Below are 16795 nucleotides of genomic sequence, written 5' to 3'. Positions count from 1 at the left end.
AATTGGTAGATATTAAGAAAGTTAAACTCAAACACAATTCCGTCTCACAATTTGTTCATTCATATACATAGGGAAAGCAGAGATACAATCCTAGCTAGTGCCAGAAAGTGAAAACAACTGATGATCGAGCTAATTATAAGGGTAAGAGACCTTCCTTGACAAGCAAGCCAAACATGAGAACGAGGAAGCCGACTGTGATGCACTGAGTTGAAGACACCGCAGACTGAGAGTAAGCAGACAAGGTGATCGTTGCACCCGCCAACCCGATCATAAGAGCACTCACGTTTGTGTTCATATTTGATCTGCCCGCCTACTATTCCTTTCCTTGCTTTAGAGACGACTACTGGGATGAAAGTTGAGGATTCTGATTGATGATGAAAACAGAGAGAGAGAGAGAGAGAGAGAGAGAGAGAGAGAGAGAGAGAGAGAGAGCTTGAGCTTCTTATTTGCTTTTGGATAGGTTAAGCTGATCAAAGGTCAACTCTTTACTAGGCCTTGCATCACATGAGAATGCCTCTTGGGTGTTCATAAAGAACACCCACCAGAATTAGTCAAACTCTCAGGCCTTAGGTGGATGTCCTCATTTTTAAATTCTGGAACTCTTAAGATGCAATGCTTACAGTATCAAGTATTAACCAAGGCCACAATAGATATATTTGACCTTTTGTGTGTAATCAATGTGGTGCGTAAAATTCATTAATAAGTAGAGCGAGGCAAAACTAGGCAACAATAGATATGTTAAACATCCCATGCTTATCATGATCCAATGTGAGCTAACATTTTAATCTTGGTTTTATCTATTGTTAAGTGTCATTTTTCAACACATTTGATATTTACTAAAAAAATGCACTCTTGAAAGAACGTGCAACTTGTATCCCTCAATATTTTTGGGTTTCGTCTGTGTGATTCGCTACTCCTTTATTATAGATAGAAAGTTAGATATCCCCAATGACTCAAATAAAGAGAATGTTAGCAATTTACTATCTACTTTGCAACCTTCGTAATCGTTTAGACTTGTATTCATGGCTAAACTTTAAGAACGGCACATGAGATTTACCTTATTAATAATCAAGGTTATTTTATTTTCAAAATTATCATATAAGTACATAAATTACATAATTCGATTTACTTTTGATACATATTGATATTCACTCGGTTTGTTGATATAGTTACCGATATACTTTCAGAGGTAAGTTTGTCTTCTCAGTAGTGATGAAGAAGGAAAAACTACTCTTACTCATTTTACATTGTTTCTATCTCACTTATTTGTATGTGTAATGGAAAACTTCCTCAAAATTATGTTGTAAGTGTAATCAATGAGATTATTGGTTTTGGGGTTATTAACAATTTTGGGTCTTAGGGTTATAAATAATTTCTTCCCCCCCCCCCCCCTCTCCCTCATCTTGCTCTAAACCATAGTTCTCGTCAAATATGAGTCTTTTACTTGCATTTTGCTTCCTCTCTCCTCCTCCCCCTCTTGCACAACCCTAATTATTAGTTCAATCAACATGTTATGAGGGAGGAGAGGGGGAGGGGGAATTATTTATCACTCTAAGACCCAAATACCCATAGCAAAATTGTTAATAATATTAAGACCAATAATCTCATTGATTACACTTACATCATAATTTTGATGAAGCTTTCCATTATGCATACAAAGAAGTGATAGATAAATAATGTAAAACGAGTAAGAGTAGTTTTACTTTCTTCATCACTACTGAGAATACCAACTTATCTTTGAAAGTATATCGGTAATCATATCAACTAACCGAGTGAATAGCAATATGTATCAAAAGTATATCGAATTATGTAGTTTATGTACTTATATGATAGTTTTAAAAATAAAGTAACTTTGATTATTAGTGAGTCAAACCTATGTACCGTTCTTAAAATTTAGTCTTTATTTATTTAATTAATTTTCAATTATAGATATTTTTGTAAAATTTCAACAGAAAATTGAAAGAATCACCTATTTTTTTTTTTGAAAGAATCACCTAGTTACATAAGTGGCGATCCTAAGAGAATGAAAGTTTGACTTACGAGAGACTAATTAGTAATTATAAATCCAAAAAAAAAAAAGGGCCAAGGGGGTAAAGGGTTCGGTTGACACTAACATACAAAGAGCAGTGTTATTCTGACGATTTATAAAACAAAGGCAGACTGACAGGATCCTGAAACTCTACCCAGAACGACCAAACTCACCAAGTGTAAAGCTTCACTTACATAGATGAAACGAAGCACCACTACCATAGCTCTATACAATGAGATTCTTCAAGCTTTGTCTACCTGTTCACCCCACAAGTCTCACATCAAACAGGTTGGTTCTCTTTACTCTCTGTTCTCACTCTTCTCAACCACCACCACCGCAGTTTCGTCACCATCATCTTTAACAGCACAAATTAACAACACCCAAGTAGATTTATCTTCTAATTGTTTCATTGGTATAGCCCAATCTGTCATTTTGAGATGTCCCCAATATTTTGACAAGAGTAAAGGCAAAGACTTTGCCAATGCTTCTCTAAAAGATCTTCTTTTGGAGATTTCTGATTTAGTGCCTGAACAGACTCGTAGGCTTAGGCGGGTTTCGGAGCCGAAACCCGAAGATATGCTTGAATTATTACTGGGTTTCCAATTGCAGTGTGGGGAAGTTGGGTTTGATGCTAGAAAGGTTGAGTCTTTGTGGGGAGTTTTCAAGTGGGTTAGTGAAAATGTTAAGGGTTTTAAGCATAAACCTCAGTCATGTGAGGTCATGGCTTCAATGCTTGTTAGGGTGGGATTGCTTAGAGAAGTTGAGTTCTTGCTTTCCACAGTGGAAAGTGAAGGAGGTTTGTTATGTTGTCAAGAAATATACAGTGATTTGATTGAAGGGTATATTGTTGTTGGTGAGTTAGATAGGGCTATGGCGGTGTATGATCGAATTACGGGGCGTGTAGTGCCATCATTGCAGTGTTGTGGTGTTCTACTTGATCAATTGGTGGGAATGAGGAAGACCCAGTTGGCATTTCGAGTTTGTAGTGACATGGTAGAAATGGGTTTTGATTTGAGAGATGTGAAGAAGGTCACATTTGAGGGTGTCATTAGATTGCTCTGCAGGGATGGAAAGATTCAGGAGGCAAGAGATTTTGTCAAGAAGGCTTTGGCTTTCAGACTCAAGCCTAACAATTTGGTCTTAAATGAAGTTGCTTATGGATATTGTGAGAAGAAGGACTTTGATGATTTGATGAGCTTCTATGCTGAGATTAAGTGTGCCCCAGAAGTTGTGGCTGGGAATAGGATTATGAATTCTCTTTGTAGCAATTTTGGGACAAGAAGGGCTGAACCATATTTGCGAGAATTAGAACTTTTAGGCTTTAATCCTGATGAAGTAACCTTTGGTATCATGATTGGCTGGAGCTGTCGTGAAAGAAAACTGAAAGGTGCCTTGGTTTACCTATCAGAAATGTTGGGAAGACACCTGAATCCCCATATATGCACATATAATGCTCTTATCAGCGGGGTCTTTATGGAGGGTTTGTGGAAGCATGCTGGGAAAATCCTTGATGAGATGGCAGACAAGGGCACTGCACCTGATTTGATGACTTTCAGGATTCTGTTAGCAGGTTATTGTAAGGTTAGACAGTTTGATGAAGCCAAAATGATAGTTCTTGATATGGCAAGCCATGGACTGATTCAGAACTCTTCAGATGAGGATCCACTATCCAAAGCATTTATGGTTCTGGGTTTCAAGCCATTAGCTGTGACGTTAAAGAGAGATAATGATGTGGGATTCGCTAAAACGGAGTTTTATGATGATCTTGGGAATGGACTTTATTTGGATACAGACCTGGATGAGTATGATAAAAGAATCACTGTGATCCTAGAAGATTGCATGGTACCGGATTATCAATCTATTATGAAGAAAGAATGCACTCATGGAAATTTGAAGGGGGCATTGGTTTTGGCAGATGAAATGATCCGGTGGGGACAAGATTTGTCATTGTCTATGATCTTCGACTTACTGAAAGGTCTTTCTGTATCCTGTTTGCATACCAAGGAAATCACCCGCATTGTAGATAAAAAGCTTCACTTGGTAAATCAGCTAGACCAAGAAACTCTGAATTTTCTTGCTCAAGCATATGGAAAGAAAGGATTGACATATAATACAAGGATAGTAGTGAATGGAATGATAGAAAGACATATAAAACTCAACAGCGAGACTCACACTGCTTTAATAAAAGGTTTTTGTAAGAAAGGAAACTTGAGGGAGCTTAATGCTTGGTGGAACTTTGCTCAAAATGACGGATGGTTACCTGGACCAGAAGATTGTAAAGACTTGATAGATTGTCTTCTCCGTAAAGAAATGCTAAGAGAAGCAATGCAGCTTCTTGAAAGCATTCTGATATCCTACCCAGACTTAAGGTCAGATATGTGTCATCTGATCCTAGACAAGCTTTCAGTTACAGGTTGTACAGAAATGGCAAGCATGTTGTTAGACGAACTTGAACAGCGTGGCAGCATCCTGGATCAGATGGCTTATAACAATCTTATAAGAGGATTGTGCACGGAGAAGAATTTTCGTGTAGCCTTTACAGTGCTGGACAGTATGCTGGCTAAAAATTTGGTGCCATGTTTGGATGTTACTGTCCAATTGATTCCACAGTTGTGCAGGGCGGATAGATTTGGAAAGGCAGCATACCTGAGAGAGATTGGTCTAAGAGAAGAATCATCGTCTTCACTTTCTCTAGATCGAGCATTAATAGAAGGCTGTTGTATTTCAGGGAAAGTTACAGAAGCAACCACGCAAGTACAGAATCTGCTGTTAAAGGGGATACATCCTGATGCTGAAATTTATAATTTTCTAGTTCAGGGTCATTGCAAGGTCAATGACTTAAAGAAAGTTTGGGAGCTGCTTTCTGTAATGACAAGAAAGAGCTCCAACATTTCGCTCTCAAGTTACCGCAAGTTGGTGCATTTGATGTGTCTGGAAGGTAGGGTTCTTCATGCATGGAAACTGAAGGATCTTATGATTGGACAATGTGATCTTCACGATCTCAGCATCTACAATATTCTGATATTCCATATTTTCCCAACAGGAAATACTTTGCTTGTCAAGAAGCTTGTAGAGAATTTGCAAGATTCGAAATTGCTACTTAATGAAGTAACCTACAACTTCCTTGTAAATGGATTTTGTCGATGTAAAGAATTGCCGAGTGCTGTGAACCATCTGTACACTATGATCTCTAAGGATTTCAGACCAAGCAACCGCAACTTGAGAAACGTTATAACCGGCCTGTGTGATATTGGGGAGATTGAGAAAGCCTTGGAATTGAATCGACAAATGGAATTGAGAAGCTGGATTCATGATTCAATGATTCAAAATGTGATTTCTGAGGGCCTTCTTTCTTGTGGTAGGCTTCAAGAAGCTGTAAAATTTCTGGATAGGATGGTAGAGAAATGTCTCATTCCAGAAAATGTCAACTATAATAATCTAATCAAACTGTTTTGCTCGTATGGAAGACCGATCAAGGCAGTTGGTCTTCTAAATATAATGCTGAAGAAAGGGAATGTTCCAGATTCTACCAGTTATGATTCCATCATCAGCTCTTTCTGTGCCCTTGATAATCTGGAGCAAGCCATGGATTTTCATGCTGAGATGATGGATAGAAAGCTTAACCCAAGCATCGAGACTTGGGATCTTCTAATCCATAACTTTTGCCGAGATGGAAAAACTGCAGAGGCAGAAAGGCTTTTGAAGTCTATGGTTTGTTCAGGTGAAACAGTGACCAGGAAGATATATTTGTCTGTAATTAGTAGTTATCGCTCAGAGAATAATCTTGAAAAGGTCTTGGAGCTCATGCAAGCAATGCAACAGGGTGGGTATGAGCCAGACTTTGAGACGCATTGGTCTCTCATAAGGAACCTAAGACTTTGTAGTGACAAGGTTAATGCAAACAGCAGCAAGGGTTTCTTGTCAAAGCTTCTCTCTGCAAGTGGATTTTCTAGGCAAAAGTAATCCAACCAAGGCCAAACAGGGGTAGCTGTGATTTGATTCATTGATTCATTCATACTTTTGTCAGTTTGTGTAGTCCAAACAAGAATTGAATGGAGGGTTTTGCTATCAGTAAGGATCTCAGTGTCTGTGGCTATTGAAGTAAAAGAGTGCATTCTGCTTTGTCAATAACTGAGGTAAAATCTCTCCCAGTTATACTAGAACTAGCTTTGAATACAACTTATGGTACTAAAACTTGTATAAAGAATTGCTTGGTACCTAAAATGATGCGCTGTTAAGGTCCATTCTTAGAAGCTGGAGATTGTAGTAAATCTGTGATCGAACCATATGGAAAGCTCTTCGACCATGTTGAAAAATGGACCAAAATCAACTGTTGTTATGATGCGGAGAACAGGGGAACAAAAGTGAGGTCGTGGACGAGGGTTTCGTGCATGGCATAGAGGACGTGGATTTCAAGTGTCTACAGTGGAAACAAGAGCCAGTGTATTGGCTGAAGGGACTATTGAGTGATCATATGATATATGTCTAGGTACATAACTACGTAAGGACAGCCTTCCCAGGTCTAGGTAGTATGTGTATATATGTCAGATTGTCAGATGATATACCTATATACAAACCACGTACATTTGTTGTACAATAAACTAGGCTGTGTTGTTTGTAACATATGCAATGCAAACATCTACAGAGATGTGTTGGACGTGCTGTGCAGTTCAAATGTTTAATCAGAGTTGCTGCTTAATTTTCTTGGTTTTTCATGGTAACTGATGCATTTGTAATTTTGTTTCTTTTCTGTTATTTAATTTGATTATTTCTGGACAATAGTCCGGAAGCTATAATTCTTTTTGGAACTTGGGACTTGAAAGTGAAGAGAATGCAGAACTTAAAGACTCTACGAAGGATAGAATGCAACTTCTTGAACTGAGTTCACGAATTGCATGGATGCAGTCCTTGTCAACATTGAGAGATTAACCATCAGAAGCTGTAATCTGAAAATCTTGCTATCTTTTAAGGCATATATGTGATCAGTGATCATATAGGAGCATGGTGCAGATAATGGGTAACGTGGAGCATAGTACAGATAGGCAATCCGAATCTAGTTTAGTTTCCAGCCTTAGGCATAGCTTTCGCCAGAACAAGGATTGACATAAACCCGAAAAGCTTACCAACTCTTTAGAAACTAAATCCCATTTGTCATGAACATTCGAAATGATAAGATCCAAGCACCACCTTGTCCAACTGCCCCCATTATAATTCACCCTTCACAGTTCACAAACTCCATCCGAGATGATAGGGCTTCTCTTTTGATCTGCTTCATCAATGATAATGCATATGTATTTGTTTCCAAATGAGTCGTTTAGACACTATGCAATTTTTTTTTTGTTAAAAGACACTATGCCATTTGGGGCCTAGAGTTTGTTGGAGTTGGAAGAGGTGCTGATCTCATTATTGGTCTAAAATATATGAACAACAGAGCAAGTACGATTAGGTAGTCTTTTAAACTCTGTAAATCATGTGATATGTCCTCGCTGGAGAAACTTTCCTATTTTGAGTATATTTTTAAGGGTTTTCAACAGTTGAGGTCTTGAATCATGACGCAAAAGTAGACTTTGAGGTTGTTTTTTAAGTCAATGAAGACTTCCAAAAGCTATTGCAGAACCCTATTGGTGCATTCAGACAATGCATGTATAAATACCACGAGGACTATCCTCTTCCATGCACAGCTAGTTAAGAGCTTCGAAAACACAAAAAATACAGAGTTTGTTTAGGAACTAAATCCACAGCAAAAAAAAAATGAAGGGAGCAGCAGCTATGGAGATTGGTGAGTCCAAAGTTGGTTTAACACCAAGAAGCGGGGTGAACAGAGGGGCAGCCATACTCGACTTCATTCTAAGGATAATCGCGTTTCTTGGTACCTTAGTGAGTGCTATAGCTATGGGAACAACCAGGGAACGACTTCCGTTCTTCACACAGTTCCTTCAGTTCAGGGCTGAGTATGATGATCTTCCAACATTGACGTATGTCTTACCAACCATCATGTTTAAATTGTGTTTTCATTTTGATATCTTTGGTTTATGTTGCTAAACTTGGGTTATTATATATGATGACAGGTTCTTTGTGGTTGCCAATTCCATCGTATGTGCCTATCTGATGTTTTCCCTAGCTCTTTCTATCTTCCACATCCTAAGAAGCAATGCAAAGAACAGTAGAATTATCTTGATCTTCTTCGACACGGTAATGACTAAATAAGATCTTGTGTAGTTCAATCGGTGTAACCTAATCAATATACCATCAAGTGTGAACCAAATTTGGGAAGACAGTTGATCTGCATATTACCTACGGTTTAGAAAAACATGCATAAATATGCATCACATCATCCCAATTTCAAACATATATATATATATATATATATATATATATATATATATGAAGGTATAGGCAAGATGAGATTTTATGTTACAGGAAAGGTTTTCAAGGGGTCATCAATGCTTATTAAGCCATGCAACTTTTTTAACATACTTCCTAAACTTTCTATTTGCTGATGTTTTTCTTTATCATTCTTCTCGGATACCTTAAACAGCAAGAACTAATGCATTTGCTCTTGAAGTTATCTAACAAAGATGGATTTGGACATAACGTTATGCAGGGAATGCTGGCTCTTCTGACAGCAGGTGCCTCGGCCGCAACAGCTATTGTATACTTAGCACACAAGGGAAATGTCAAGGCAAACTGGTTTGCAATCTGTCAACAATTCAATTCCTTCTGCGAACGAATCTCTGGCTCGTTGATTGGATCTTTTGTGGCAATTACTATTTTAGTTCTGTTGATCTTGATGTCAGCTGGAGCCCTTTCTCGGCGTTGAGTGTCATATATTTTAATGATGCACACTTGTTTGTGTACTGGCGTGCATCAGTTTGTCAATTATTGTGCATCTCAAAGTTACAGTTTGAATTGGTGTGACTTGTGTGCCATTTGAAATGTTTGTATCACAATTGCATATGAAATGTTTCGGTTTTATTTATGTAATCCGATTCCGTTGCTTGACAAAGCATTGTATCTCAATTTGATTGTCAACTCGAGTGTTCCTTAACCAGTTCAATCTGCTGAGTTGCAAAGACAGTACGTTTTAGACTACAATACTGCTAGTGCTAACACGTTGAATTCTATAATAATGACTATTTGAAGACTCATACTTATGAGATTGGGGAATAGACATATCAATCTGGGACTTAACACATAATATTAAAGTTGGATTAGGGATTCAACAAAAAATGCTTGAGAGCACTATCATCTGCTTCAACTATGCTAAAGCCGGCCTCTTTCTTCACCCCACTGTCGTCCATTAGTTTTCTCACCTTCTCAGCCCCATGCCACTCGCCTCGTGAAGCATATATGTTTGATAGTAGTACAAAATCCCCACTCTCATCTCCTCTAATTTCAAGTAGCTGTTTGTTTGCGCGCCTGCCCAACTCAACATTTCCATGAACCTTACAAGCTCCAAGAAGAGTCCTCCAAACAATGCCATTGGTTTGCATCTCCATGTTTTCAATGCAGTCAAATGCTTCATCTAGCAGCCCAGCACGCCCTAATAGATCCACCATACAGCCATAATGCTTTATGTTTGGCTCGATTTTGTACTTATTTCTCATGAGACTAAAATATTCACGCCCCTCTTCAACCTTTCCAGCATGGCTGCAAGCTACCAAGACTCCAACAAATGTGATCCCATCAGCCCTGACTTTCAACCTCCGCATCTCTTCAAACATATTAATCGACTCCTTGGCATGGCCATGGAATGCCAACCCTCCAATCACTGAATTCCATGAAGACACATCCTTCTCCCTCATCCACCGAAACACTTCAAGTGCCCTCTCAATGATGCCACACTTGGAATACATATCTATAAGTGCATTGCCATGTATGACGCTTATCTCCCCCAAACCCATCTCTAGAAGAGAGGAATGTATCCTTTCCCCAATTTCTAACTCTCCAACCTCTGCACAAGCAGTCAACAGACTCAACATTGTCACTTCATCAGGCTTCTCACACAGACTTGTCATCTCCTCAAACATCTGCAATGCCTGCTTAATACACCTGCAGCTCACATACCCGGCGATCATTGCATTCCAAGTCACCACATCTCTTCTCGGAACCTCATCAAACAGCTTCCTTGCACTATCCATTTCCCCTTGCTTCGTGTACCCCGTTATCATCACATTCCAAGAAACCAAATCCCTAACAGGCATATCATCAAAAAGCCTCCTAGCAGCCTCCAGCTTCCCTCTTCTAGAATACCCTGCAGTCAACGCGGACCATGCCACAACATCCCTCTTAGCCGAGCCATCAAAAAGCGCGGTCGCAACCCTCAAATCACCACATTTAGCATGAAAATCAATAAGGGTATTCCTCACAGAGGCATTTGACTCAAATCCAAACCTCACAACCTTGCCATGAATCCCCATTCCCATCTTAACCCAGCAGAGCTTAGTGCAGGCTTTAAGAATAAATGGGAAAGTGAAGTGATCAGGCCTCGAACCCCGGTTCTCCATTTGGGTATATAACACCACTGCATTCAGTGGTCTCAGGCTCTGAGCTGAGCCTCTGATCATAGTGTTCCACATGAAAGTGTTTGGCTCAGTAATATGAACGAACACCTTGTGAGCATAGCCAATGGTGCCTGAAATTGCCATAGCGCTTGCGAAAATGAGCTCACCGAGAGCGGAAGGGTTTGAGTTGAAGCCATGGACGACCATGGAAGCATGAACTTGCTTGAGAGCTCGGAGGTTGGTACATTTTTGAAAAACGGTTGACCGTTGTTGACGGTTGGCGCTCCTGTCGTTTGGTCGCTTCCTGATCATTACTATTTGTAGTTTTGTACATATGAAACCCAAGAGTGAATTGGGTTTTCGGTGCCCAAGTCTTCTCTTTGTTTTAGGTTTCAATCCAACTCTACTAACTTACCAAGCTATGTAGCACAAACACGTGCATTCACTCACGTATCGCATTTCGGATATGGACACGAACATAATACAGTCGGATACACAAATAATACACACGGACACACCATTTTTTTTTCTGATACGTTATGGACACGCCGTATCTGAAATGGACACACGTATTCTCCAAATTGAACACGCGAAGATAATAAATTCATATAAAAATGCATATGTTGTGATTCGAACATGGGTTGTCAATACACATGAGAACTCCTCAACCATTTATGCTGAAATGCTTTTGTTAATAGTTATGCACAATTTAACATATATAGTAATCCAAATAATTCTATAGAATATAAATCAATTTTTTTTAAGTTTATCAATATCTTTTTTTACAATGTCGAATTTTCCTCAAAAATCAATATTTTTAGTCATTGGTTTAACTCTTTGTTAAAATGTTTTAAATTAAGAAATTATTTCACTTATATTTCAATTTTTTAATATTCATATATAATAAAAATAATAGTTAATTAATGTGTCAACCATGTGTCCGTATAAAAAAATTGATTTATTGTGTCTTCGTATCGTATTGTATCGAATACAGACACTCGTGTCTGTATCCGTACTACTTAGTTACCAAGTCTTTCCATCAAAAAAAAACTTCATTGAGTCTCACATCACATCAATACCTCAATTATTTGGAGAGTTTATTCTTAACCCAAAGACTGTGTAATAATTAATAAGCACTTTGTTTATAGACTTTACATTGAGAATATGATTGATAAACTGATAAAGAAAGCAAAGTGATAGTTGTAGACTTGTAGCTAGATCAATGCATTCTATATAGTTGTAGCAGTACAACTACTCACATCAAAAAATATTTCAACAGTCTTAATCTTCTGGATACTCAATATATAGGTATAAATAAACCAACATTACAGACCTCTGATAAGAAAAATAGGAACTGCTCGAAGCGTAGAACCCATGGCTGTCATAAAATCAACACATATACCCAGTGTTTGCCTTTCCCGCCAGATCCTATCCTATCGACCATATAATAGCTTTAAATGTCACAAAAATAAAAATAAAACATAGAACATCAAATATATATTTATTTACAGGTGGGCTGGTCATATATGGTACAGAATTATAACCTCTTAGAGACTTAGACTCAGTTAGGTCATCATATCTCACAGAATATAAATATTGTAAAATAGACTTCACACACGTCTACTTGGATATAATGTACTTATATATGTTAAACATCCCTCAAAATTATACCTCTCTAAAGTCTAAATCCATATGTTCCCATTGACTTGAATAATACAGATTACACATGTATGTTTAGAATATAAATATATATATGTCACCATAATTTATTTCCCTGTGAAAAATATTGAATTAATGTGTGTTCTTCTTCTAGTTCTAACTATTTATGTCATTATCTTCGTCCATAAAGTTTAAGCTATGTTCTTAATCGATAGGAAGTGACAAATGATTAGATTACAACAAAAGTAAAGATGCATTGTGTGGTGCAGGTTTTTTGTACACGTTGTTATTTTCATGGTTCTTATATGCTAATCACTTTGATAATCGACGCGGAAGATATTTTATTTTCATCGTTTCTTTTGATCCACATCACTCGAAAGAAGATTATAATTTGATATGCCAACTTTCTAATTCCCAGTTTTGGTTAAGCAGTGCAAAAGCATGCTATGGACATTTCCCAATATGTTTGTGAATTGTTTGAACTTGGTGTGTCTAATTGATGAGATATTTTATGATCATGTTCCCAAAATGCTTCAAATAGTGAAATGTTCATCTAATTATTTCGAATCGTCTGATAATTTTAAGTACATGCATTAGGATTAGGTCAAGATCAGCACAACATTAGAACTTGATCGAGCATCACTACAGCTACCTAATACTCAACCAATCGACTTTAATCAAGATGGGAAAATGACAATATGATCAACAACTAGCTGTCTAATTAATCTAAATTAAGGATGGTGGCAGTAACATTAAATTTCATTCATAGAGTGCGTACGTGTAGTTGGAACTTATGGGCATGCCATAAGGTAAGAACTTTGACCACATACCCAAGGTTTCGAATTTGAATTCTCATCTTCTATTTTATATACCGTTCTTTTCATTGCTCACAAGTCACAACACATTCATTTTTAGTCACAATAGTCAAATACATTAATTCTGACTTCAATTGTTTCATTGGTTGGTGACAAAGTACTACGTAAATGAATCAATTATAATTATGACTTTCTCTCTCAAGATTTTCTAACTTTTTCGAGGGTGCTGAAGTCTTGTTGCAGTACATATACTGATACATATTTCTCGTTATGGTCATAAATTAATTTATATTATCATAAACCGTATAACCACACAAGAGATTGATCGATAATCTTCGAAAAACAATTGTGTCAATTAGATGGTGCAATAACAAATCACTCTTATGACAACAATGAATAAAAATAATAATATCACACGGAACTATTAAGCACTCTCATGTCTTGTATTATACATTTCACACTAAATTAATATTAATGTTTATAAACGAATCATTTTTCCAACAATTTTGTTCATTAAAAAACAAATTGCTCGGTGAATATAGCTGGCTAGGCCTATAATATAGCATTGTGGGTAGCCTACTCTCTAATTTTCTAGTTTATAATTACAAATCGATTGAATAGTATCAAACGCATAATCTTTTCCCCGTTGTCAAAATTTTCTGCGAACCATATTCCTCCAAGTGCTTTGTCTCAATCGTGGTCTAATGTCGGAACACAAGAAGCAAAACCCAAGCTGCCAACTCAGCCCTCGAATTTCCCGGTCAACTTAAATTTTAAACTAGTTCGGCACGAAGCTTTCCCTCTAAGCCAATCAGAACTCGCCACCACAATTTCCCCGTCGGCAATGGCGGCAGTGTCCATGGTTCCATTCTATTTTCTCGGACTCCACCAGAGGATAATGTTATTAAATTAAGGAACTGATTGCAAGAGAGAATATGAGCCGTCTAATCATGAAAGGTTGCCCGGATTACTGGAAATCCTGAAGATCGATCAAGTTAGCAGAAGCAAACGCATGCAACTGCATTATTGTAATATTTCCTGAAAGGGAAAGGGTTAGATTGGTATTATCGAACTTAATTAAGATATACCAAGGTTGATCATGGTTAAAGCACGATTTTTGCTGATTAATTTTGATTGAGCTGGTTTTACGTGGTAAATAGTGAAAAGCCGAGCTCTACAAATAGGACATGTGAAAATCAGATATCTGCATAGTTGCTTAATTAGTAAGCAATTAGTGTATGCAATATATACGTTTGATTAACAATTGATATTATTTTTCTCACTTCGTTCACAAATCACAATATAATAACAACTGCATAATGTTAGGATGTATAAAATGCATTAATGTATAATAGAATTTTCTAAATTTTAAATTGATATTGTTGCACATTCTATATTTGAGTTAGAGAGGATTTAGAAAACAAAATTATAATTATAAAATCACTTCTCTTATTGATTTGCATATACTAAGCGATAATATACTACTATACTAGTACAAAAAACTTTGACAAGGGGTGAAGGGAACAAATGCATCTCTCTCTCTCTCTCTCTCTCTCTCTCTCGGGTGAGAATGTGGGTTTCTATTCTCTAATGAGTCTAATCCGCGTAATATACATATTATATACTTACCATGGGTTCGAGTATATACTAGTTTATAAATGAGATGACTGACTTTACCTAAGGATTATATTAAAAAAAATTATCGGTCATTTAACAAACAAATGGCTGAATTTCAAGTTGATCATCACTTGTTGAAAGAACAAAACTGCTTAAATTTGATTCATTTGAACTCGTATATTAAATGGGTGATAGAGATATGCTAACTACTAGCATTCTACAAATCAAGAGCTAATCATAGAGCAGAATAGCATCCATCCATAACTCATAAAAAACTTTGACAAGGAACATACGGAATATTACTTGCTATAGCTAGGGACACACTAGTGCATTATTACTAGTTATCTACGTATCCAATATTCTCTAATGCGTGTTTATTATTCTCATATGTAATTTGGAAATGAAATAGTTTTGTTTTAGTTCAACTCACTAATAATTTGCATGACCTTAGCTAGGGTTTGTACCACTATACCACATGACAAATTAAACGAGGAAATATTCCTACTCATAACACGTAAATACATGATGCCCTATTAATCTTCATTACGTGAACCCATGCTCATTAAGTAGTATTAATCATAAACCAGAGTACAATTAACAATGTTAGGCAGGTCATAGAGTCCATTTTATTCAACAATTAATCGCTTTAGGACAATAGTTCTTGTTCTTATCAAAAGCTAATTCGTTGATGGGTGCCAAAGAGGAAAAGATCACGTACAATTACTAAAAAAGTTCGGAAAGTTCAGTGGGAAATTTTGATGCCTCACTAACTTATCCAAAAAGATTACTATATCATGAGGTACGTTGAATACATGTATAGAACTAGGGGTGAGCATATCTGGTGTGCTGCTATTCCTTTTTGGTTAGTATGGGCTAACCATAGCTAGCTGTATCTTATGAGTCTGTTTGGCTAATTTAAGTTTCTGCAGCAAAGCTATTTCATGAATCACGCATGTATTTAGTCCATGATCGACTTACCGGATCGAATAACCCGAAAGGGTAATACTAATTGTGACACATGCATCATCACCATGATCTACACCTGTAAGATATATAATACCAGAAGGGAGATCGAAAGAGGTTCACACCTCGCATGCATGAAGAAGTAGTGAGCAGAAGGACAATGTCGTCACACATAGCATGGTAGCATGGTCTTGTTTGTCTACTAGTATAACAAACCAAGCCCTACGCATAATAGTAAGCTGCAAGGTTAGCTTTTTCTTTTCTTTGAAATGAAAGTTGCAACGATCGATTTGTGCTAGAACTTAGAGATGATATATGAAACAGCTAATCTATTAGGTGGACGACATGTTGGAGAGTGAGGGCAATTGGATCAGTTCAACGAGTATAGAAGAAGACTCTTTTGGAGGTTTGGTTGATATCGTTAGTTTTGAGATGGGAAAGGCAGCTTTTAAGCTGTTTGATATCTTAAAGAATCAATAAAATCTACTAATATAATGCAGAATTGGGTCATTTCCAACTAATTATATCACGAGGACTTTTTCATTCAAACTTATTTACATCCTAGGCAAATTGTGGAATGATGTGTAGGCGGACCCAATTAGTAGTGAGTGAGAGCTTGTGAGCTGATATACTATTTTTGTATTTTTTTAGTTCCTGATATAATAAAAATGACTATATTGTTGTTATGTTCATACAAGATATTACACGCTAAATATATGTATTCTAATTTTTTTTGTTTTTCGGGACATTTTATGCATGGACCTAAATGCTACGTAAGGCTCCCCTTGACGAGGTCGAGTTCGAGCCAAACTTGATGATAAGATTGTTTGATGTGTGTGCCAAAATACTGAGAAGGTATATTTTACCTTGTTTTAGTTTACAATTTCAAACTTAACCGTCATGATCGGTTTAATATAACGCTCGAGAAAGAAATACTAGAAGATCATCAACCATTTGCAAATTATTTTATCATCTAGCATAATTATTTTATTTAGTGATCAATACTTTATCACACATTTTCAGCAATTCCGTTTTTGATGACTTTGGTTAAACAGAAGTAATTGTACCTAGATAGCAAAATCTCTCTTTACAGATGAAAAAAAGCTAAACTACAGGTACTAGGATAGAAGTATTAATATCAAATTAATCTGGATTAGAGAAAGAGGTTTTTGTTTCTTTGCTTAATCTGTTCTTAATCTGGATTTCAA

The 16795-nt window shown here is 36.9% G+C and overlaps 3 protein-coding genes across 3 annotated transcripts; 2 read left to right on the top strand and 1 right to left on the bottom strand.

Annotated features, from left to right (window-relative positions):
- Positions 1-2212: 2212 nt before the first annotated feature.
- LOC126798248 (pentatricopeptide repeat-containing protein At5g15280, mitochondrial) lies at positions 2213-6702 on the top strand. The gene is made up of 2 exons (XM_050525155.1): positions 2213-6165; positions 6269-6702. The coding sequence occupies exon 1, from the start codon at positions 2228-2230 to the stop codon at positions 5990-5992; it is 3765 nt and encodes a 1254-aa protein (XP_050381112.1). The 5' UTR covers positions 2213-2227; the 3' UTR covers positions 5993-6165; positions 6269-6702.
- A 1028-nt stretch (positions 6703-7730) lies between these two features.
- On the top strand, positions 7731-9048 carry LOC126799035 (casparian strip membrane protein 1). The gene is made up of 3 exons (XM_050526145.1): positions 7731-8004; positions 8098-8221; positions 8634-9048. Exons 1-3 carry the CDS (start codon positions 7781-7783, stop codon positions 8847-8849), a joined length of 564 nt encoding a protein of 187 aa, XP_050382102.1. The 5' UTR covers positions 7731-7780; the 3' UTR covers positions 8850-9048.
- Positions 9049-9171: 123 nt separating this feature from the next.
- Positions 9172-10849, bottom strand: LOC126799034 (pentatricopeptide repeat-containing protein At5g15300). Its single transcript, XM_050526144.1, has one exon. The coding sequence runs from the start codon at positions 10843-10845 to the stop codon at positions 9241-9243; it is 1605 nt and encodes a 534-aa protein (XP_050382101.1). The 5' UTR covers positions 10846-10849; the 3' UTR covers positions 9172-9240.
- Positions 10850-16795: the final 5946 nt, after the last annotated feature.

Source organism: Argentina anserina, chromosome 6, assembly GCF_933775445.1.
Source record: "Argentina anserina chromosome 6, drPotAnse1.1, whole genome shotgun sequence".
In the NCBI taxonomy this organism is placed as follows: Eukaryota; Viridiplantae; Streptophyta; class Magnoliopsida; order Rosales; family Rosaceae; genus Argentina; species Argentina anserina.
Note: the sequence above shows the minus strand (reverse complement) of the source record. Positions and strands in the feature narration are given on the sequence as shown.

Coding starts and splice junctions, on each gene's coding strand:
- LOC126799035 (XM_050526145.1), top strand. CDS start 7,781: ATGAAGGGAGCAGCAGCTATGGAGATTGGTGAGTCCAAAGTTGGTTTA. Junction 8,005..8,097: donor GATGATCTTCCAACATTGAC/GTATGTCTTACC, acceptor ATATGATGACAG/GTTCTTTGTGGTTGCCAATT. Junction 8,222..8,633: donor TCTTGATCTTCTTCGACACG/GTAATGACTAAA, acceptor AACGTTATGCAG/GGAATGCTGGCTCTTCTGAC.
- LOC126799034 (XM_050526144.1), bottom strand. CDS start 10,845: ATGATCAGGAAGCGACCAAACGACAGGAGCGCCAACCGTCAACAACGG.
- LOC126798248 (XM_050525155.1), top strand. CDS start 2,228: ATGAAACGAAGCACCACTACCATAGCTCTATACAATGAGATTCTTCAA.